At 45.8% G+C, this 23960-nt stretch overlaps 1 protein-coding gene across 2 annotated transcripts; it reads right to left on the bottom strand.

Annotated features, from left to right (window-relative positions):
- Nucleotides 1-5890: 5890 nt before the first annotated feature.
- ZNF648 (zinc finger protein 648) lies at nt 5891-19763 on the bottom strand. Of its 2 annotated transcripts, none has more exons than XM_034941930.2 (2): nt 19710-19763; nt 5891-9470 (listed from the first exon to the last, which is right to left on the bottom strand). In XM_034941930.2, the coding sequence occupies exon 2, from the start codon at nt 9405-9407 to the stop codon at nt 7701-7703; it is 1707 nt and encodes a 568-aa protein (XP_034797821.1). In that variant the 5' UTR covers nt 9408-9470; nt 19710-19763; the 3' UTR covers nt 5891-7700. The 2 variants fall into 2 exon arrangements, with proteins under 2 accessions (XP_034797821.1, XP_057157960.1); XM_057301977.1 differs by lacking the exon at nt 19710-19763 and adding an exon at nt 12958-13113 and having other exon boundaries at nt 5975-9470.
- Nucleotides 19764-23960: the final 4197 nt, after the last annotated feature.

The following is a 23960-nucleotide window of genomic DNA, read 5'->3' as shown; positions in this document are numbered from 1 at the left end:
CTCCAAAATGACTATGGAAAGTGTACTGTGAGAGATCCCTAGTCCATGGTACACCAAAGCCAGCACAGTTCAGATGAACAAAACACAGGGAAGGAAGACTGCAAACCACACATCTGTCCCCTCTGCTGTAAGGAGTTTCACAAATCAAACCTGCTGTCAAGACTTAAGGTGGCCCCTCAGCAGAGCAAGCCACAAAAATGCCAAGAGTGTGGTGTGGCCTTTGTCCAGGTGGACAGGTGAAAAAGATACCAATAAATGCACTCTAGAGTGCAGCCTTTCTACTGAGATGAGTGTGGGGGACTTTCACTCAGCTGGTATCCCTGCAACCCTATCAGCGGATTCATTCTGGAAAGCAGTCTCCCGTGCTTCCTCTGCTCATGCTGTCACTCAGCCAGGGACCTTGAGGAGGCATGATGGACTCATGAAGTGGAGGGACCCTAGTGGCTGAGCTGTCAAGTTTATCTCCACCTTTTGTTTTTATGTCTATTAAGATCTATTCAATAAAACAAGTTTTCTGTCACTAACTTACTCAGTTCAGGCTTCTCCTCCAGGCCCTGCCCCTCATGAATGGCTTGAAATAAATCTAAGAATGCAGTTTTTCCCCCTTAGAAATGCTGTGGTTATTTCTAGCAAGAATAAGATAGGTACTTACAGGTATAGATAATACTGTTATTAATGGCTGAAAATTAAATAAATTATTACAGTTGAGTTTATAGTTGATAAGCTATATATAAATATATTTATATATATAAATTTTTATAGTTGATAAACTCAACTGTAAAAATTATTTAATTCTCAAATAAATAAGCCTTATCAAGGAGCCAAGCCATTTTCATAATCTGGTGTTCTACTTGGTTTCTTAAGGACTAGTCTTTATTGAAGTTTTCCGTAATTGCAATCCCTGTGATGGTTGGCATGCAGTTCTGAATGTAAATGTAGCCTCTTTCCTCAAGTCCATTTGCAGTCTGGTTTATCTTTGTCATTAATTATTTGTACTTTTCAAAAGAAAGTATTTATTTTTCTTAAAAGCTGTGACAATACTTATTTGGATGATTTTTCAAACTACATATACCATTTATATATTCCAAGAGTAATCGTTACATTTATAAGACATAACATGACTGATTTCCTGTATCAGCAATACATTCATTTCAGTATTTGAAGAAATTTGTTTACCCCTTTGGAGTATAAGCTGTCTTAGTTACCTTGTTTGTTTTTCTCTTTTAAAAATTATCCAAAAGATAGTCTTTGATAGGGCTTACTTTGCAAGTCTGTGTTAGCCCTTTTGCTATTATAACTGACTTCAGTTCCTGGGTTTTGGTGCTGGAGACATATTTGGAAGTGGAATTCAAAAGAGAATCTTTATTTTAGGCCAGTTGATGGGCTTCAGGAGGCCTGTGACTCCTTGAAATTGTAACACAAAACATCAGTAATGAGGGGTTTTTGATAGGGTCCGCAGCTTTTATTGGATTCTCAAGTAGCTTGTGATTCAAGAAAAGGTTCAGAAGCATTTTCATCATGAAGATTTAGGAAACAGCTGCAGATCTAATTGGTTATAGCATTTTGGAAACTCTGGAGTGATTTTCAGACTCACTCTAATTTCATCCTTATCCTTAGTTCTTTACTACTTTTCTCAGGACTGGTATATCAATACAAAAGCACCATCTTTAGTATACTTGTAATAAATGCTTTCCTTCACATTTGTAATTTTACTGGCAGTAATCCTTTGCATGGTGTTTCCTTTTCTGCAAAATGGGGATAATATTATAATATTGCCCTCAAAGGACTGTGTTTTAGGCTCTGGAGAACTACGAATTTCTCCCCTTTCTAGGAAAGACCATACATTAATTTACTTATCTTTGAATTAAGAATTGAAATATACCAAGAAAGAGAGTGACCAAAAGGGATTCATACTTACAATTCCTTATCAGATGTGATACTGGTGTCCACGTATTTCTGCCCCCTTCTCAAAGGCTCCCTCTTCCTGGGCCCTGGAGCTATTAAGGCTCACTTGGCAATGGGACAGATTACACAAGGGTACCTATGCAACAACTGGGCCTCAACCAGCCTTAGTGGGTGGCCATTGGAGAGAATGTGGCAAGAGGCAGCAGACATGTTTCCAAACCTTCTGGCAATTTACTTAAGGTAGAAATCAGGGCTTGTGGTGACTAGTCTCTTACTCGTTAGGAGGAAGTTGTTCTTTATATTATTGTTATCTACTGTGGCATTACAAATTACCAACCAAAATTCAACATCTTAAAAAAAACAAGTATTTATTATTTTACAGTTTCCAAGGATCAGTAATTTGAGAGCCACTTAGCTGCACAATTCTGGCTGTTGGTCTTTCATGAGGTTTCAATCAAGTAGTCAGCCAGGTCTCCAGTCAACTGAACTCTTGACTGGGGATAGAGGATCCACTTACAAGTTCACTGATGTGGCTGTTGGTGGAACACCCAGTTCCTCAGCACAGGGCCTCTCTACAAGGCTACTCATGACATGGTGGCTGTCTTCTGCCAGAGCAAGTGAATGAGGGAAAAAGAGAGAGAAAGAGAAACAAAGTATCCTATGGAAGCCACAGTACTTTTTATGCCTAGCCTCCAAAGTCACACACCATCACTTCTGCTTTATTCTATCCATTAGAACCGAGTGACTAAGTCCAGCCCACACTAAAAGGGAAGGAAACTAGGCTCCACTCTTGAAGGGAGGTATGTCAAAGAATTTGTGAACACATTTTTAAAGCCACCACAGTGATGATGAAAAATAAAAATGTAAGCAGGCATAACTTCTAAACCAAAAGGCAAGAAATTTGCTACATATTCTCCTTGTTGCAGACAGGCAGCCTATTCTTAGAGAGGACACGTAGACCTTATTGACCTTTGCTTAACAATAACAGACAATAGCATGACCTATTAATCTTGATTGCGTTCCTGGAAAGGAAAATTGTTGCAGACCCCATGTGGGAATATTTTTCAAGGACCTTTCATAACAGATTATTGTAGGAATTAATTGAGATAATGAATGTAGTGCCCAATCCCTAAAAAGTGTTCACTAAATGGTAGCTATTTTTATCCTTTCACCAAGCCTTATTAACTCCACCCCTGAAATCTCTGGCATCTTCTCATCTTACCTCTGTCCCCACTTGTCCTTGACTTCATCTGAACTACCACAAGAGATTCCCTCTATCCCTGTTTTTGGCCTCCTCCATGTATTCTTTGTTTTTAGCAAGAGGTGTTTTTCTTTAAATCTTAGTGATAACTTATATTTTATAGCAGTTCTATTCATTTGCTGAACCAATCTGCTGAGTTCCTGACACTCCTAAACAGTGAAACTCTGAACCAATTTGACTGAAAGTTGTAGGGTGGGGGTGGTTAAGGAGAAAAATGAGGAGGAGAGAGAGAGAGATAAAAACATTATCTAGACAGTGGAAAAATTGTACTGGCATGGTTTAATGCAGAATGGAAAGAGGGAAATTGATGTTAAAAATGAGCTTTCCTGTCAACTTAAACAGCTGCCCTCTTCTGGTTTGATGAAACATTGAGTCACTCCATCTTTGGCAATATGTTCATGGGTCATGGAGTTTGTAGTTCGTATTCTAGTTCTGAGTCTAGCAATGACATCTGCTTGAGTGTTCTGGCAATTAAACTAATGCTTTACACAAAATTTTCTTCCAAGCAAGATTTTTTAAGCTCTAGTTGGAATTCCTGGGTGATCTATTGTGTTCATATCAGGTTAATATAGCTTTTCAATGTGCATGCATTTAGAGTATAGAGTGTGTAAATGTTGACTGCCAAGATTAACTGCTGGTATATTTTTCTGTGTAAGGCACAGGCACAGAATGTTTCTTTAGCCAGTGATATGAAACAACAGTGGGCCTTCAAGGAAGTATTACTCCTTTAACTCCAATTTATTCCCCCTGGCTAGGTTATTGACAGTTTCCAAGGCATCAATGATTAAGAGCTGCCAACCCAGACTCTCCCAGATCCATTAAGTCATTCACAGGTCTTTGTTCCTGAGTCATGCCATGATTTCTGCTGTGCTGTGTTTCAATTTTTATCATCGTTTAAATTGAATTTATTGTCATCCACTTTAAAAATGCACATCAACAACTCCATTCCAAACAGAGGCAGTTGGCCCTGTGAACAGTCTCTGGAGCAAGCATGTCTAAATGTCACATCATTACTGTGCCAGCCACTTTCTAGCTGTGGTATCTTTCTCCCTTGATTTCCTAATCTTAAAAAATGGGGATAAGAATCACCATAAGTTTGCTTTAAAAAACAGTTAACATATATAAAACATTTAGAACAGTTCCTGGCACAAACTGAACACAATGTAAGTGTTGGCTATTATCATTATGGTCTAAAGAATACAAGTCATGAGCACCATAGACTGGTGAACCCATCAGGGGAATTTTTATTAAGTGGAAACTTATAAATGAACATTTTTACTGGGTATATTCAAATTAATTTTGGCAACCTGTACTGTGGAAACAGCATTAACCCAGAGAGAAGCTTTAAATTCTTTTTGTCACGAGGAAGGCCCTGCCCTTATTTTATTTTATTTATTTATTTTGAGACAGCATCTCACTCTGTCACTCAGGCTGAATTGCAGTGGCATGATCACAGCTCACTGCGGCCACCACCTCTTAGGCTCAAGTAATCATCTTGCCTCAGCTTCCCCAGTAGCTGGGACTATGTGTGTGTGCCACCACGCCTAGCTCATTTTTGTTGTTGTTGTTTTTTGAGATGGAGTTTCACTCTTGTCACCCTGGCTGGAGTGCAATGGTGTGATCTTGGCTCACTGCAACCTCCGCCTCCTGGGTTCAAGCGATTCTCCTGCCTCAGCCTCCCGAGTAGCTGAGATTACAGGCGCCTGCCACCATGCTCAGCTAATTTTTGTAATTTTAGTAGAGATGGGGTTTTACCATGTTGGCCAGTCTGGTCTCGAATTCCTGACCTCAGGTGATTCACCCACCTCAGCCTCCCAAAGTGCTGGGATTATAGGCATGAGCCACTGCACCTGGCCAACCTGGCTCATTAAAAAAATTTTTTTTTAAAGGGATGGGGGTGTCACTATGTTGCCCAGGCTAGTCTCAAACTCCTGGGATCAAGCAATCCTCCCACCTTGGCCTCCCAAAGTGCTGGGATTACAGGAATGAGCCACCACACCTGGCTTTACCCTGATTTTTAATTACATAATAGAGAAATAAGATTGTCTGCTGTGATGTACAGTAGGTTACCAGAAAACCAGAAAGTAGCTCGGCATAATTTGGGGCACAAATGCAAGACAGAATAACCTGTCTTCAAGCATTGATTCTTCTCCAAAGATGTGACTCAACTACCCCTACTCTGAATGGACAGACTCTACTGGGCAGAATTTGTCCCAAGCCACCTCACAGCTGGTTGGCTTCTCTTTTGTCCACTCCATGTACTGTTGCCTTCTACTTGTGTACCACTGTCTGGTCCAGTGATCTGTGACTACTGGTTCCAATGGGATTCCTTTCTTCTCTAATACCTACTCAGAATGACCCTTGCAGTTGATGTGAGAAAAGACTGGTTGGGACAATTTTCCTTAAAATCTGAGTTGTTTTGTGAAAGGCCTGAAGGACTAATGAACTTCTCTTGGACCTGTTCAGTACATTCTACCCCTTATATTCCAGAAACATAGTATACAGCACCAAAGATACCCAGCACAAGCAAATCCAGCGTTTCTGCCTATTAACAAGTACGCTCACTCCTTCTCCAAAGCTATGCCCATGTGGAAGCCATACCTAGATACCACACTGCAGACCTTTATCAGTATTCAAGGTTAGGGTTCAGCAAGTTATATGGTTAACAAACAGCGCAGGTGACTCCTATGCAACCAGGTTTTGGCGAACAACTCCATAAAAATTATAAAACAAAACCAAATTTTTTAATTTGTAAAAACTATACTAATGACCATCTTCAAGAAAGGATACAATGAAAAGGAGTAATCCTTCAGTCTTCAACTATTTTATTAATTATCTAGGAAAAAAAAGTTAGCTTTTGCTCTCTTCATAGTCACAAGCTCATCTTGTGACTTTTCTACCAATTTAAAGCTCTTGCATCCAGCCAAAGTTTCCATCATATAGTAGGATCACTCTAACTTTTACCTACTACTACCACTTCTATTTTGCCAATGCAGATGCAGAAACTGAAGCCCAAGGTCACATCAACAGTAAAGGATGGGGATGGACTCTTTTATTACGGTTACCTTGGTCAAACAAGACACAAGACTATCTAGCTATCTAGCTATCTCTCTTACTTCTCTTTGGCGCCCCCATGTGTCATGAGAATGCTATTTAGAGGTCACACCCTAGTTCCAAATCAGGTGGAAACCAAGAGAAATTCAGATTTGGCATTCTTTGGTGGCAATTTTAGGAATATACTAAAGGTACTCCCCCAAAAAGGGCACTATACCTTCTTATGGAATATCTTATTTAACTTCAGTAAGATGAGAAGTGCCGTTTGCCTATGTGCACCAAGGACATCTGTGGAGTCATAGATTCCTCACAGTTGAGGTTCAGCTAAGAACTACTGACTTTATACAGATCACTATACACATCAATACACTTTGCAGAATGGCTGTTAGTAATGCAAACTTTGAAATAACCTCATTAGATAACTGTGAGCACGTAGGCTTCCATACCTGGTTTTAATGATTTTGAAATGCAGACAAGCCACTGGCACTTGGGCAAAGGGTGTTTTGTTCACTTCAAGTCAAGACTAATGATTCAGACAAATTTAAATGAACCCAAACGGTTTCATGAACCATGGTTAAGGCTTTGTGGAGAAATTATATATGTCTCTCTGTAAATGGGCCAATTGCTTTGTAAATATCACATATGACTTAAGCCCTCAGAGTGCAAACAGGAAAAGAGGCAGCCAGAGAGAAGGCATATATGAATTTATATGAATTCTGTGGGTGAGACTCGGGTTAGATCTACTTACTAAATTCCACTATAAAGAGGAATGGGCTTCTTTTTCAGATGCTAAGGCTGTCCTGAACTTCTAGAATAACTGGAATATGACATAAACCACCTTCTCTAAGATAAAGCCCTTCTCCACTTCAAAGCCAAGACTCATAAAGATATATCCTAAGGGTAAAGCCATTTCTGCAGTCAAGTGAAATGATGGGATGTTGGACTGGGTTTGAGTTCCTCCAAAAACGGCATTGCTTTGGGGGAGTTCATCATAGGGACCACTTCTGGGGATTCCTTTATTTATATAAAAACCAAAAAGCATCTTTCTCTAAAGAGGACCAGCCCCTCAGGCCTTCTTTTCAGTATTTGCATATGGCTTTGAGGGTAGGACAGGTTAGTCTTTTTCCCCACCTTATCCCTGGAGCCTGGCCCAGTGCCCAGTATGTAATTCTAGAAGCAGTTTCTGATTGATTCAGGTTCCCCAACCCAAGGAACTCAACGTTTGATCAGCTCCCACTACTTTGTCTTTCCCTTTTCCAATTGCTTATGACCTCGGACACTCAGAACCACTGATGTGAAACCACCCACCTGGGTGCTCTCTCGGTGGTGACTTTCTGTTCAAGGGATCAAATAAATAATCAAATGGACCACTCATGACCCGCGACCTGCTGGGAGGCGAGGCTGACCAGTGAGGCTGGCAATACCATGTGAGTGGGCCCACCTGGGAAGGTTCCAAGTAGTGAGGTCGACGATGCTATCTTCACTCGTCAGAGGAGGAAGGGATGGGCTCCTTCTTGCAGGTGCCGTGCTTGGCTCGGTGTCGTTGGAGGTGATTGGACCTGGTGAAGGCCTGGCCGCAGTCCTCACACTGGTAGGGCCTCTCTCCGTTGTGCACTCGTATGTGCTGGGCCAACTCAGAGGCAATGCGGAAGGCCCTGCCGCACTCGGCACAGAGGAATCCCTTCTCCCCGGAGTGGATCTGTTGGTGCCGCTTCAGGGTCGAAGAGCGGGCAAAGGCCTGGCCACACTGCGTGCAAGGAAAGGGCCTCTCGCCAGTGTGGATGCGCTGGTGGCGCACGAGGCGCGAGGGCTGCGCGAAGGCCACGCCGCAGTCAGCGCACTTGAAAGGCCTCTGGCCGGTGTGCAGCGTCTGGTGCTCGGACAGATTGGAGGACTTGGTGAAGCACTTGCCGCAGGTGGGGCAGGGGAAGGGCCGCTCGCCCGAGTGCACGCGCTGGTGCTCCACCATGCGGCTGGCCACAGCGAACTCCCGGTCGCAGGCGGGGCAGCGGAAGGGCTTGGCGCCCAGGTGCGTGCGCTGGTGGCGCAGCAGCGACAGCGGCTTGTTGAAGGTCAGGCCGCACTCGGAGCACGGGAAGGGCTTATTGTTGCTGTGCATGTTGCGCTGGTGTTTGCGCAGGTCCGAAGAGCGCACGAAGGCCTTCCCGCAGTCTGGACACGGGTAGGGTTTCTCGCCTGTGTGGGTGCGGATGTGCTTCCGGTGGTCGGAGGACCAGGTGTAGGCCTTGTCGCAGAAGGAGCACTGGTAGGGCCGCTCGCCCGTGTGCAGGCGCCTGTGCTGCTGGAGTGTGCCGCGGTGGGAGTAGGCCTTCCCGCATAGCTCGCACGCGTAGCGCTTGGCGGCGCCGCCGCGCGTCTCCGCGGGGCTCAGCGGCTTGCTGGGCTTCTGAAAGGCCCGCCCGCCCCGCAGGCACCTGTAGGGACGCGCCTCAGCCTCTCCGCCCTCGCGCCGGCCCGCCTGGTTCTGTACTTTCCTGCTGTTCCGCGCTTTTGCCAGGACCGCGGCAGCCAGGCTGGCTGGGGTGGCCGACGCCTGGGCTGGTGTATGTGTCTCTTGCGTGGGAAGGTCCCAGTTGCTCCCCGGCCTGGGGAAACACAACAGAGAAGAGTTCCCTGCGGACGTGTCTACACTTTTGTGCGCACAGAGATACTTTCCATTGCTGGGGAAGCTGGATGGGACATCCAAGACTGCGTCCTGGTTTGCCCTCGAGTCTCCATCATCACCCGCAGGTAGTCGGTCCCCAAGAGGTTGCATCTGACCTAACAATTTGTGTGCGAGACCACTGGGAAGGGTACCCAGAGCTCTGCTTGCTCCCGGGGAACCCTGGGTCTCCTTGATCTTTGTCACATCTCTGCTCCAACTGGCTTTCCCAGACATTTCCACTGGTTTCTGCCCCATGCCCCCAGCACTGGAAGAGTCAGAGAATTTCTCTTCCTCTTTGCCCAGTGGATGGGGCCATGGCAAGTCAGGATTTTCGTGTGTTACTGGGGAGCTGTCCCTTGGACAGGCCACCGGGTCAGCGGTGCCCTCTTTTTCGGCCTCCCCACCATCTTCATCGTCACTCTCTAAGTTCATGCTCAGCATCTGGGTGTCATGAGCCTCCTCAGTCAAGCTGCTGAGAGGAGACGCCTCTCCCCACCTGTCCTGGGAGTCCACTTGTGCCATGATGTTCAGGCGCTTCTATTGCCTGCTCCTCTGAGGAGGAGTATCCTGCTTGGCTCAGGATACCTGCAAAAAGAAAAGTACGAAGAGAAAATCACAAAGAATGTACTTAATCACTTTCATGAGCAGAGGGACTGAGGTTCCCACTATAGCTCTGTTTCCAACTGGTCTCCATGTCAGGCATATTGTTGAGCCTCACTGAGGACAGAGGCCTGGCTCTGCTGAAAATTCCAGTCATCCTGTTTCCTCTGGAGATCCCACTTGCTATAAGCCCCAGGAGACCATGCTGTCAGGAATAGCCAGGGTGGGGCATTTGCTGGGTGCCAGCTGTGCCTTGTCCTGTCTAGGGTGCTCATCCCCAACCACTAACCAAATGTGTCCTTTGTCAGCATGGGGGACAACTCGATGAGAGGGTAGGAACCAAGCTGTGGTCCTCCTAAGACACTCTTACAGTGTCCCCCACTCAGGAAGCTGGAAACCAGGCTGGCTTTTGCTGTCCCTGCCAGGAATGGAAGTCTGCCATCCCATGATGGTGTCAGCTAGGGTTACCTCTCAGGCCCTGGGCTGTGTAGGCCACCTCTTCCAAAGATAAGGAGCAGCCCTTGGGAGAATGAGGGTGAGTCAGGAAGGCACCAGTTGCCCCTCACTGATTAAGCGGGGCTTCTCAGGCCCTTGTAACTTCTGAGGAACTCCTAACTGCCAGGAAGGCTACCCATAAGCACCCGGGGGCAGAGGATGCCCACTGAGAGCTTGACCTGTCTTTGAAATTTTGCTTCATCATAAACATTCAGGAGAGTTTACATTTTATGTCTCATTTTTGTTTTTGTTTTTAATTGAGTCGGAGTCTTGCTCTGTCACCCAGGCTGGAGTGCAGTGGCGCGATCTTGGCTCACTGCAACCTCTGCCTCCCGGTTCAAGTGATTCTCTGCCTCAGCCTCTTGAGTAGCTGGGATTACAGGTGCCCACCACCATGCCCGGCTAATTTTTGTATTTTTAGTAGAGACAGGGTTTCACCATCTTGGCCAGGCTGGTCTTGAACTCCTGACCTTGTGATCCACCTGCCTCGGCCTCCCGAAGTGCTGGGATTACAGGCGTGAGCCACTGTGCCCTGCCAGTCGCGTTTGTGTTATAGAAAATAGTATTAAAGTTACCTGGGTTTAAATGTTTAATCTTCCCCCAAGTGTGCCATATTGATCCCCTGGCATACCACAGATGTCCACTGGGGTACACATCTCCTGACTCAAGAAGCCAGATGTAGGATTTCAAACATAACGCATGAGACATGAGAGCCATTTGGGTTTTATTTTCAAACTTATTTTATTTTAGCTTGAAGACATGGAGAAAGCCTGCTGGAGGATTGGTTAACAAGGATTGGATGAGTGACAGATTTTAAAGGAGTTACTAGAGAGGCAGGGTACTGAGGGCCTCTCCAGGGGGACAACTGTTGACCAGAGGGCTAAATCTGCTTTAGTCTGGAGAGAAACTTCTGAGAATCCCAGAGGGGGTATTAAAACTCTCATTTTTCTGGGCACACGTTATGAGCCAGGCACTATGTTGAGTGCTTCACAAACATAATTTCATTTATTCCTCTCAGCAAACTTTAAGATAGATGCTATTGGGAGGCCGAGGCGGATGGATGATGAGGTCAAGAGATTGAGACCATTTTGGCTAACACGGTGAAACCCCGTCTCTACTAAAAATACAAAAAAATTAGCTGGGCATGGTGGTGGAGCTTGCAGTGAGCTGAGATCGCGCCACTGCACTCCAGCCTGGGTGACAGAGTGAGACTACGTCTCAAAAAAAAGATAGATGCTATTATTACTATATTATTCTTTCAATTTTACAGACCAGGAAACTGAGCTTTATTGAGGTTACTTACCTTCCCAAGGCCACACAGCTCATAGACAGCAGCAGTGGGGTTTCTCTCTAATTTTAAGGCCATTAAGCCCCAAATGGTCCTGCCTCCCAGCTGTGGCCTTCAGACTGAAGCCTGCTCTGGGGCTGGGCTCTGCCCAAGAGCAGCTGCAGCATCCTGGGGTGAAAAGCCGTGGCTTTCTGCAGGCATCAAAGCCCCTTGTGTTTTCTGGGCCAAGGAACCTTGGCTACAGGGCCTCGCTGCTGGGCTCCTCCCTGCTTTCATTGACCCAGATTGCCCTCCGCCAAAGAGAGAGGCCAGTGGCTGCCCATCAGAGCCAGGACCCATGTTGCAGAGGCCACTGCCTGGGGTGCTCAAGAGTATTAGTCACTGAGTATTTACCTTCTGAAAGCTCCTTCTCTCTACCTCTGCCCACCTTTCACTGCCATCTCAGACTGGATAAAAGGAGTGATCTTTGTATTTGGCTGGTCCAGTTAACCCTATCCCCATCTCATTAAACTGTTCTTCCCTGGTTTCTGCCTGATCATGAGCCCAGTTACCCTGTGTGTATGAAGAGGGAGCAGTATGGAGGAATCCTCACTTTCTACTCTGGATACAGAAGCCATGGATGGAGGGAGGACACATTGCAGTTGTGACTGGAATTCAGCATCTCATGTCTCTTTGTGCCCTAAAGCCCAGGGACCACTCCTCTTCTCTCACTGCTTCCCTCACCCATCACGTGGCAGAGGGTAGCTGGCATGCCTTTTGACAGGAGCCCAGGTCTGACATATTTTCAGCGTAGTGGATCTTAGGGAGTGAATGTGTAGTTCATAGAGGGGACATACCACTAGCCAACCTCATAGAACTTGCTCAGACCAGCAGGCTTGATCCGGGGCTGTGGGTCCCCCAGCAGGGACAGCAAAGGGATGCTGGATTTGTATGAAACGCATGTCTTAGGTCTCTTTCCCTCTTTACGACAACATACTGCCTGTTTCTGTGGCACTGTTCACAGATCACTGACTTTACCCGCTCCCCACCCCACCTCCAGCACAAATACCCCATTTTCCACAGTCTGTGTGTCATTCTTTTCCTCTGGGCCACAGGGGAGCCTCCTTAGGGTGGCACACAGCCCTCCACTAGCTAACCAATCTCCTCTCCAGAGCCCGTCAGGAGACTCTCTTTTCAGATGAGGTATCCCTCCTCCATCTGAAGCCATATCCCCAGTGAATATGTCCTGCTTTCTTCCTCCTGTCGCTGCCACACGCATGCTCTCGACCACCAGGAAGACCTGGAGGCAGGCAGGGGCACAGGGAGGGATTTTCTGGCAAAGTCTGCACAAATATACCTGGTCTGAAAGAGGAACACTGATGCCATGGTATGGCAGGCCTCTCTGCTCCCCAGATGTGCTAGTCCCCAGAGGCTGTCAGAGCAGTCCTTTGCTGGAACTTCCTCTGCACTTGCCAGCCAAGAGTGGACCAAATGCAGCCTTTGACTCCCCAACCTCATACATCCATCAACACTCTGCAGAAGCCTACCCTAAGGGCTTGTTGCAACCCCAGCCCATACCCCTCTTCTTTCCTTCATTCTTTCCAGATTGTACTAAAGTCCATCCTAGGCAGCCGCCTCCTACTTTCTTCTCTGCTCACCGCCTTCAGGCCTTGCTCTCCACTCCTGGCTCACACACAGGCAGTTGCTTACCTGGGAAATGCCGACAGCAGTGTGGGGCCTCTGCCCTGGCTTCTGTGACACGTGGGCTCTCAGCAACAGGAACCAGTTAGGTACAAATCAGCAGAGATGGTGTCTCTGTCTCTCACGCTTTGTGTCCAGTCCAGCGGCTGCAGAGAGAGCCTCTGGAGGTGGGGCCAGTGTAATACACTCAACCTTCCTGCCTGCATCCAGAGAGCAGCCTGGGAAATAGAGTGGGGCTGCCCTCTCTCACTGCCTGAACCGATCCTCTGGCTCCCTCTGCTCCTGCCTCCCCTCCCTGCCAAAGCCAGCCTTCCTCCTTCCCTCCTCTCAGTCTTCCTGCAGGTGGCCCTATGCCTCTTGTTCACTTTCACTCCTTCTTTCCACAGAGCAGTCCATCCTTCACTTTAGCCCTGGTATGCCCATGGGCCACATGTCACTTGTGAGCTTCCTGGGTAGCATGCTTTTTCCCTCCTGGAAGGCAGAACAGAGTATTTGGCCTATATGCCCACCTCCCTATTCTAGTACCCACCTTTTGCAGGACTGTGAGTTGCAGAACTGTGAGGGGTTGGGATTCCCAGAATTCTTTGTAGCAGCCCATTCATTGGCTCAAAGATGCCCACAGCCTTTTAACTGGGAGTAGGGGTGCAGGGAGATGGTTTTCTGTCTTATGCATACAGATGCCAGGCCTGTCTGGGGTCTCTTTCCACTTTCAGCATTGATTCCCATGCAGGTTCATTTTGAAGAGAAGGATTGGTCCAAGGTGGAAGACTCAGTACATTCAGAATTTTTACCCACTCAAGTCTAATGTGCATTTATTAGGATGAACATTCAGGGCATTAAAATAGGTGATGGAAGTGTGGTTCCTGTGACGTCACTAGGTGGTCACAAAGTATACTGATTGACGGCAGGGTCTGGGTCTGGGTTTGAATCTTACTACTTACTAGCTGTGTGATCTTGGGCAAGTTATTTAACCTCTATGTGCCTTAGTGTCTCATCTGCAAAACAGGGACCAGGATACTATTGCCATCATGGAAGTTTGGGGAGTATTAAATGAGATAATGCATGTAAGGAGCTTAGTTCGGTGTTTGGAACATAGCAAGTACCCAAAAACGTTAGCTGCTTTCATTGTTATTATTGATGATTTTTAAAAATTTTAAGTTCCGGGATACATGTGCAGGATATGCATGTTTGTTACATAGGTAAACATGTGCCATGCTGGTTTGCTGCACCTATCAACCCTTCCTTCACCTAGGTATTAAGCCCGGCATGCATTAGCTATTTTTCCTGATGCTCTCTCCACCCCGCACTCCCCCAACTGGCCCCAATATGTGTTGTTCCCCTCCCTGTGTCCATGTGTTCTCACTGTTCAGCTCCCATTTATAAGTGAGAACATGCGGTGTTTGGTTCTCTGTTCCTTTGCCAGTTTGCTGAGGATAATGCCTCCAGCTCCATCCCTGTCCCTGCAAAAGATATGATCCTGTTCCTTTTTATGGCTGCATGGTATTCCATGGTGTATATATACCACATTTTCTTTATCCAGTCTATCACTGATGGGCATTTGGGTTGATTCCAAGTCTGCTATTGTGAATAGTGCGGCATTGAACATATGCATGCATGTATCTTTATAATAGAATTATTTATATTCCTTTGGGTATATTCCCAGTAATGGGATTGTGGATCAAATGGTATTTCTGGTTCTAAATCTTTGAGGAATCGCTATACTGTCTTCCACAATGGTTGAACTAATTTACATTCCCACCAACGGCGTAAAAACGTTCCTATTTCTTCGCAACCTCGCCAGCATCTGTTGTTTCTTGACTTTTTGATAATCGCCATTCTGACTGGCATGAGATGGTATCTCATTGTGGTTTTAATTTGCATTTCTCTAATGATCAGTAATGTTGAGCTTTTTTTTCATGTGTTTGTTGGCTGCATGTATGTCTTCTTTTGAGAAGTGTCTATTCACATTCTTTGCCCACTTTTTAATGGGGTTGTTTGTGGGGGGTTTCGTAAATTTGCTTAAGTTCCTTGTAGATTCTGGATATTAGACCTTTGTCAGATGGATAGATTGAAAACATTTTCTCCCATTCTATAGGTTGTCTGTTCACTCTGATGATAGTTTCTTTTGCTGTGCAGAAGCTCATTAGTTTAATTCGATCCTATTTGTCAATTTTTGCTTTTGTTGCAATTGCTTTTGGCGATTTCATAAAATCTTTTCCTATGCCTATGTCCTGAATGTAATTGCCTAGATTTTCTTCTAGGATTTTTATAGTTTTTGGTTTTACGTTTAAGTCTTTAATTCATCTAGTGTTAATTTTTGTGTAAGGTGTAAGGAAGGAGCCAGTTTCAATTTTGTGCATATGGCTAGCCAGTTCTCCTGGCACCATTTATTAAATAGGGAATCCTTTCCCCATTGCTTGTTTTTGTCAGGTTTTCGGAAGATCAGATGGTTGTAGATGTGTGGTTTTATTTCTAAGTTCTCTTTCTGTTTCATTGGTCTGTGTGCTTGTTTTTGTAGCATACCATGCTGTTTTGGTTACTGTAGCCTTGTAGTATAGTTTGAAGTTGGGTAGCATGATGCCTCTAGCTTTGTTATTTTTGCTTAGGATTGTCTTGGCTCTACAAGCTCTTGTTTGGTTCTATATGAATTTTAAAATAGTTTTTTCTAATTCTGTGAAGAATGTCAGTGGTAGTTTAATGGGAATAGCACTGAATCTATAAATTGCTTTGGGCAGTATGGCCATTTTCACAATATTGGTTCTTCCTATTCATTATTGATGATTTTGTTGTTTTTAGGGAAGACATCATTCCAGGGCTTCTTTTATATCCCTGTGGCCCTGTTGAAGCTGCAACTCTTCTGAACAGCAGTTTTCAGAATGTGATCCAGAAAAGCAGGTTTCAATGTCCCCTTGGTGTTTTTAAGGCATGGTTTCAGAGGAAAGAGGCAGGCAGCAGAGACATACCTCTAGGTCTCTGAGTCTGAATATCTGGAATAGGGTTCAAATTCTGAAGTCCATAGAGCCTCTGAAATAAAGTGCAGAATGTGGCAGATATGTGGACATGTGCTGTTCTGACAAGAGGATCCTTGGTAGCCATCCATTTATTGAAGGGGCCATGATCCAAAAAATGTTGAGAACCATTGGCATTTGGGGAGAGCATGGGATGGGGAGAGTAGGTGAACACTTAAAATAGCTCCCATAGCCACGTTATCAGTTGGTGCTGCCACTAGCCCGCATCCCAACATGGTTGCTCAAAATATCCCAAGTGTCCATATGGTACAGGCTTTGAGCTTCAGCTATCTTTGGCAAGAAAGTACCTAATTCTTCACTGATTGTGAAGGAGCCTGTGGAGATGAAAGTTGGAGCTGGGATGAGTGTGTGTGTGTGTATGTCCCTCCCATTCCCAGCCTCACAGCAATGGTACATTTATTGAGCAGTTACTAGTGCTAACACTATGCTAGCATGCCACACACAATGCCCCAATTAATCTTCATCACATCCTAACGAAGCAGCTACTACTAGTGTTACCTGCATTTACAGATGGAGGATACAGAGCCATAGGCAGCTTAAGGGCCACAGCCACACAGTTCCTACATAGTGGAGCTGCAATTTGAGCCAAGGTATCAGAGTCTGCACTCTTAACCACTACCACATTAGATTCCCAAACACTGTCCCTCAGAGCCTGCATGCTTGGCCTTTGCTTGACTCTACCCTTATTTCCTCCTGGAAAGTCTTAGTCCCTCCTCCCCAAGGCTATGTGACCTGTGTATCTGTGGTCACTATAGTCATTCCCCCAGAAGGCATTCTTCTCCCTCAGCCTTGCTGCCCAGAGAGATGGTTCCCACTAAGTGCCTGCACAGTCTCATCACCTATTCCTCATTCAGCCTGGACAGCCTGTTTTCCATCATGCTTTATTTCTAGAAACCGTAACAACCGAGTAATTATCAGACACCTTGGGACTTCCACGTTAAATTGTCCACGTGAGTCCTCCTTGGTTTTCAAGACACGCTGGTGTTGCCATCTCACTGGTATGGGATAGTCCACCTAGTGGTGAATGGGACCAGGACTGGCCTGGAGGCTACATCAAGAGACAAGGTGTACACAAGCCCCTTATCTCCCTGAGTCACCTACCCTGATACATCCTCCAAGCCATCTTAAGAACGCTGTTTTGAAGTGCCATGTGCCTTTATCTATGTGAGACTTCACTATCCTAATGAGTGGCACACAGTGGGTGCAGATCAGGCCTCAGATCTGAAACCCAGGTCTTGCCCATCCCACTGGTCAACCTATTGCTCAGACTCCAAGGGACAGGAATCCCTTTTGTTTCCTGGGTGTGTTTCCCTTTTGACAGCACAAGCACATTTACTGTCTCATTTAATCTTTCCAACACTCACTGTAAGGACCACGAGAAATGGAGAGTGGAAGGCCCTTTCCCTAAGGCCACATCCTTTTCCTGCTTTTAGGAACTTCTGAAATCTGTGTCATTCTGCCCAGTTCCTTAAGCATGGAAACAAAGTAGGTGTTCTTTTATGTATTGGTTATTATTTGCAAGTCTGCCTCTAAAATCTGGCAATTCCTCTGAGCTGCTGATTGGCAGTAGTGAAAACAAGGGTCTGCCCGCCTGTCTGGGAAGAGGAAAAAGCAGAGACTGAAGGAGTAACACAAGGCATCTGGGAGAGAGAAGGGCATTTGATGGGCATGGTGCAGGAGCTCATTTGTGCCTATCAATGACATGGACTGGATGGGTGGAGTGGAGTGACATGGTGGAACATGAGCCACACTGGCCTATGTTCTTCCCCATGCTCTGCTGCCAGCTGTCATCACAGCAATCTGCCTGAGCTGCTTCCAAACAGTGGGAATGGTTGGTGAGGTATACTATCTAATCTTCTTCTTGCCCCAGCCCTTCATCATCCTTGAGGAGGAGTGATAGAGGCAGTTAAGTGGCCAATACATGGTGGAGACTTTAAATATTGTTTTTCATGCAGGCATCAAACTTTGCTGAGTATGAATACACATGCAGAAAGCAGAATTGGACAGGAACTCAGTACACAACCTTGAGTCAGAAAGGCCTGGCTTTAAATCCCATTTCTGTTTGTTTGATGATCTTGGTCCATTTACTTAACTTCTTTGAGCCTCATGCTCCTCACCCATAAAATGGGAATAAGAATAATTTCATGATAGGGTTGTAAAATAACCTGAAACCACATTTTAAAAGCATTTGGTCTAGTGTTAGCTGTATAGTCATTTTTCAATAAATTATAACCCTTATTATTTTTATCCTAGAGCTATTGGGAGCTTGCTGATACCTTTGCTCCATCCCTGTTCTTCCAGAATGCTAGCCCTTAATTACTCTGCTTCCAGAAGGGTGCCATTCTCTGATTCTGGTCTCCTAGCCCCAAACATTCCCACTGAGAGACTGACCAAGCAGCCTTTTTTGAGGCCAATAACGTTCCTAGAGCAGTGATGTCATAAACCTGGGTCTGTCATCGCGTGCTACACTTGGCACACGTGGCAATCAGTGACAGAGTGGAAGGTTTGTGCTCTGGATGGGATGACATTATAAGGCAATGACATCACATGTCAGTACTTCCTGGCACCCCCTGCAGAACAGTGCCAGGTAGAATGCCTTCTCTTCACTAACTCAACACCACCTGCCCCGGTGAAGACTGCACAGTGTAGTGATGGAGCATACAGGCTCTGACATCAGGCTACTTGGGTAAATCCTATTTCTACACCCTGCATGACTGTGAGCAAGTTGCTTAACCTTTCTGTGCCCCAGTTTCTTTATCTGTAAATTATGGCTAATAATAATATTTAATATCTAGCTTACAGAGTTGTTGTGGGGTTTAAATGAGATGATGTGCCTTGCAGAGTACAAGGGATGGACAAGTGCCCAATCAGTATTAGCTAACAATATAATATGGGGTAGGAAGGCACCTCTACCTCCTGTCTAAACAGCAGAGAACCCAGAGAACCCACCTCTGGTCTCCACTGGAACCTTTTCCTCAAACTTTCTGAAGCCCTTACTCAGTATAACCAGGTCCTACTGAGGCAGTGGTCTCTGGAGCCACTTCTGGAGCTCACCAGAAGACCAGCCCTTTCCAAGCTTCTCAAGACCTACATTGCACTATAGTGACCCTGCCAGATGACCCTGGAAGCCCCTGGCCCAGGCCGAGGGAGCATAAGCTGCAAGCAGTGGGTTGGGCTTCACTGCAAGCAGTTGGATGGGTTCATGGAACCCTCAGGGTACAAGAGGCTGAAGATTCAAATTGTCTACTGGCATAGCAGCATATTATCTTGGCCCACACTGACTACCACATCTTTCAAGGCCACAGAGACTTCAGGCCTCCACTCCTCCACATTCCACCTCAGCCTTGGGACCTTGTAGAGAACTGAGGAAGAACACCACAAATGAGATTTCTGGGAATCTTCTATACCTTAGGTTTACGTTCTGACTTTGCTGGTCCTTCTGGGCTCAGGGATAGAAGGTCTGGGGAGGTTAGAAGGGAAGATACTGCTTATCTTTACGTAATAAACACATTGAAAAAGAACCCTCTGATCTCTTGTATCAGTGGGAATCCCTTCAACTGAGGCTTACCAGAGCCCAGGGGCATGATGAAGCTGTTGGAAATTTAAAAACAAAGGCATCGACCTCAGTATTTTTAATGAAGAGATCTAAGAAATTATCTAGTGCAGCCCCTCTGTTTTACTGGTGTTGAGATTGAAGTATGCATTTATTTGTTCGATCATTCATTTACTCACCAAACATTTGTTGAGCTTTACTATGTCAGTGTTTTTCAGACTGCAGGACACAATCTGTGAATATGACAGGGAATCACTTTAGTGAGCCACAACCAACATTCTTTTTTAGAATAGAACAGAAGACAGTAGAATATATCAAAGTGTCTCACACATAAAAGTATAGTTTCATGTAATTTTTGTTTTAGGTTTATAAACATAGTCTGGGGGTATATAATGAAGACTGTATCTCATAGTCTGGTTTGCTCTGATTCTTGGTCAAACACAGTTGAAAAACATTGTACATTGCATCAACCCTGCTGTACATAAGAATAATCTGGGGCCAGGTGCAGTGGCTCATGCCTGTAACCTATAGTCCCAGCACTTTGGGAGGCTGGGGCGGGAGGATCCCTTGAGCCCAGGAGTTCGAGACCAGCCTCGGCAACATAGGGAGACCTCACCTTCACAAAGAATTTTTAAAAATTAGCTGGATGTGGTGGCACACACCTGTGGTCCCAGCTACTCAGGAGGCTGAGGCAGGAGGATCAGTTAAGCTCAGGAGGTTGAGGCTACAGTGAGCCATGATCAAACCACTGCACTCCAGGCTGGGCAACAGAGTGAGACCGAGTCTCAAAGGAAAAAGAAAAGAAAATTTTCCTCTCTGTTCTTAGAAGAAAGAAAGAAAGAAGGGAGGAACAAAGGAAGGAAGGAGGGAGGGAGGGAAGGAAGGAAGGAAAAAGAAAAAGAAAAGAAAAAAGAAAGAGAAAGAGGCAAGACAATACAGAAAAGAAAAGAAAGAAGGAAGAAAAAGAAAGAGAAAGAGGAAAGAGAGAGAAGGAAGGAAGGAAAGAAGAAAAGAAGACGAGGGGAGCGGGGAGAGGAGGTGGGAGGGGAGGGGGAAGAGGAGGGGAGTGGAAGGCGGGGACGGGAGTGGAAAAGAAGGGGGAGGGGAGAAGGGGAGGGGGGAGGGGAGAGAGAAGGGGAGAGGGAGGGGTGAGGGGAGGCGAGGGGGGAGGGGAGGGGAGGGGGGAGGCGGGAGGGGAGGGGAAGAGAGGGGAGGAGAGGGAAGGAGAGAGGAAGGGGAAGGCAGGGGCCTCGCCACTGTCCGGAATTCTCCCCCATATTCCCTGATCCTTGCTTACCGCCTTGGGCAGGTGCTGTCTCTCTCTCTGGACCAGGCTGGAGCCTCCCGGCTCTCTGGCTCCCCCTTTGGCTCCCTGGAACATTGCCGCTGGGAGCCTGGCTTCCAACACAGCTGCGGAGCTCCTGGCTCCGCTGTCCTCCCAGGTCACACCACCTACATGCGCTGGCCAGGGTACAAGGGGCCTTTTCTTTCCAAGGCCCCCATCAAAACCACACGCCTCTCCTCGCAGCTGTCTAGCTCGGCTGCCTGAACACAGAGGTAATTCACAGGAGATGTGGAAGGGCATTTGAGGTTTCCATAAAAACATACTCCCTTTTCCTCTTTCAACTGCTGCACTGAACGTAACCAGAGAGGACCTCTCTTCATAGCACTCTGGCCACGGGTGTGAAGCAAGTTTCTTGAAAGAAATTTCCTATAGGGCTGCTGGAGTGCGGCATCCCTCTGTAGGTGTGGATTCTCCTGGCAGGATGAGCTGTGGCCTGGTTTTGCCTATATTGAACAGTAAGCATGTCTATTCTTCGAAAAGACCATGAAAACCTCTGGCAAATCTAATGGGGAGTGTGGGCTGGGTGAGTTAAAAAGAAATAAAATATAAGTAAGGTATAAAAATATAAAGGCGTACTTTGAGCAATTTTATGTCATCATGTTTGAAAACATCAATGAAGCAAATTACATTCTTGTACATATGTAGAATTGAAATCTTACATTTGGAATAAAAAGTATCAACAATCTGCTAATAGCTGGGCCTCATCAGATGAAAGTGCCTGGGCCAGACCCAGTCCTTGGCCTTGCAGAGACAAAAACTCTATTTTGACATGCTTCCCCCACCCACCTGTCACCACCTCCACCCCAGGTGCCCAGGCTAGTTAGGGAAGGGCAGAGGTGTGAGGGCTCCAGGCATGGCTACTCTGGAGAGCAAGCTTCTGCTCTTCAGCCAGGTTTTCTCGCTTAGGAGGGGAGGGAGGATGAGATGTGGCAGAGGCCCTTTGCACAGTGATGTGCAGTCCTTCTTTACCAGGAAAAACGGGACTGCCGAGGATCCCAGGACATTCCTGAAGGCTCACCAGCCTGGCTCTATGCATAGGACAGTGTAGACAAGTTGAACTACAGCACCAAGAGCACTGAATCAGAGCTGGGGCTGGTATCAGGAGCCTGGTGCCTCTTCTGCACCCCAAGGACATGGCTGTGTAACCGGACCCAGGTTCAGCTGCTTGCTGCTGCAAAGCCAGAGGCAAGGGGTGCTGGGAGGAAAAGCAGAGCCAGCAAACCCAGAAGATGGCAAGCTAGCATTCTAAAGTACCATCTTACATTTTATAACTTACCATAGAGTTTTTAAAGGGATATGTGGTATAGGGGACATGTGGGAGTGGTACAGGGTACTGGACTTGTGTGTCTTGTTCCGATGGCTCTCTTGGTTAATTGCTCATCAGGAGGTCTGGTTGGTATTAGCTTGATTTTGGCTCAATTGTTCACAACTCACTCTAAGTGGGAGGAGTGGGGCACCTGGATTGTTTCAATATTAGCCTCTGGGATTTCTTAGGTAAGAGCATAATTAGATAAGCATGCACTGGTGAGGGGATTGTCTAGAGAGGGAAGGAATGAAGGGGTAAGAGGGAAGGGAAGGAAGAAAAGGAAATGGGTGATTTTTAAAACAGAGGTTCCCGGTTATAACTGCACAGGGCCCTGTTACCTGTGGCTCCAGCTGCAGGTTTGCTCTCATACAACCTATGTGGGCAGTACTGGGGATAGACCTAAGTTCTCGCTTTGCCAAGTCCCTTTTCCTGGACCCTGGCAGGCCATTCTCCTGTTGACACATCTTCAACTGTAAAGGTTGCCCCTTAGTTAGTTAGCACCCAGCTATAGTTTCATCCCAGTCCCAGTGACACTGTTTCAGCACCTTCAGTGGACTTGGGGGCTTCCTGAGCCTGTTCAGCTCTGTGTTTCTGGGCTACACACCCACATCGGCTCCTTGGGTGGTTTACCCTCACCCATTAGGATTCTTCCTCTTAAGAGGTGAAGACATCGCCAAGCTTCAGAACAGCCTTACTGTAGCCATCTGCTTAGTATAGGTTGAGCACCACTAACCTCAAAATCCAAAGTCTGAAATGCTCCAAAATCCAAAACTTTCAGAACACTGACATGATGCCAAAAGTGAAAAATTCTACACCTGACCTCATGTGACAGGTCATAGCCAAAATGCAGGTGCACAACACACAGTTTATTTAGAATGCCTCCTCATCCTAAGGGACCCACCTCCTGGACCCCCACTGCTTTGGATGTTTCTCCTCACCTAAAAAAAAAAATACAGCGTTCAATGACCTTTTAATCAAAACACAGCATTGTAGCTGAAAGCCTGTTGTTTGTTGCTGCTGTTGTCTGACAGCTGATACAGGTATTCTGGTGATGCTCCTGTGCTGCTTATTTATCCAGACACATTATTTTTTCATTGTATTAATAATGTATCTTTTTTTACTGTTTAAGTACTTATGTGTAAATAAGTATAGGAAAATGATTGCTTATTGGTAGCATCCACAGTTAGAGTCAGGAATGATGATGATGCCAAACAACCATGTTTGGTTGGTCCACATGGGTGACTGAGATAGTGACACCTGTGCTTTCTAATGGCTCAATGTATGCAAACTTTATTTCATACACAAAATTATTTAAAATATCATATAAAATTAACCTTGGAATATGTATATAAGGTGTATATGAAACATAAATGAATTTTGTGTTTAGACTTGGGTCCCATCCCCAAGATATCTCATTATGTATATGCACATATTCCAAAATATGAAATCCATAACATTGCTGATTCCAAGTATTTTGGATAAGGGATACTCAACTTATATAATGAGAAAAGGCAGGAGTATGGAGTACAACTTTGGAGTCAGAAGGGCTTGGGTTCAAATCCCTGCTCTGCCACTTGCTAGTTGTATGACCTTGATGAAGTTCTCTGGCTTGTCTCAGGCCTGTTTGTGTAGGAGGGGCAATGGGGTTAACAGCGCCTCTCTTATGGAACTTCTGTATGTGTTATGCAGACAAACATTTCATCATCACCTTGCACAGTGCAAGAGCTCAATGCATAACAGCTGTGTTGTTCTCAAAAAGTAGAAAACATGGAGAGACTG

This window comes from Pan paniscus, chromosome 1, assembly GCF_029289425.2.
Source record: "Pan paniscus chromosome 1, NHGRI_mPanPan1-v2.0_pri, whole genome shotgun sequence".
Taxonomy (NCBI): domain Eukaryota; kingdom Metazoa; phylum Chordata; class Mammalia; order Primates; family Hominidae; genus Pan; species Pan paniscus.
This window is presented reverse-complemented; position numbering and strand designations above follow the sequence as displayed.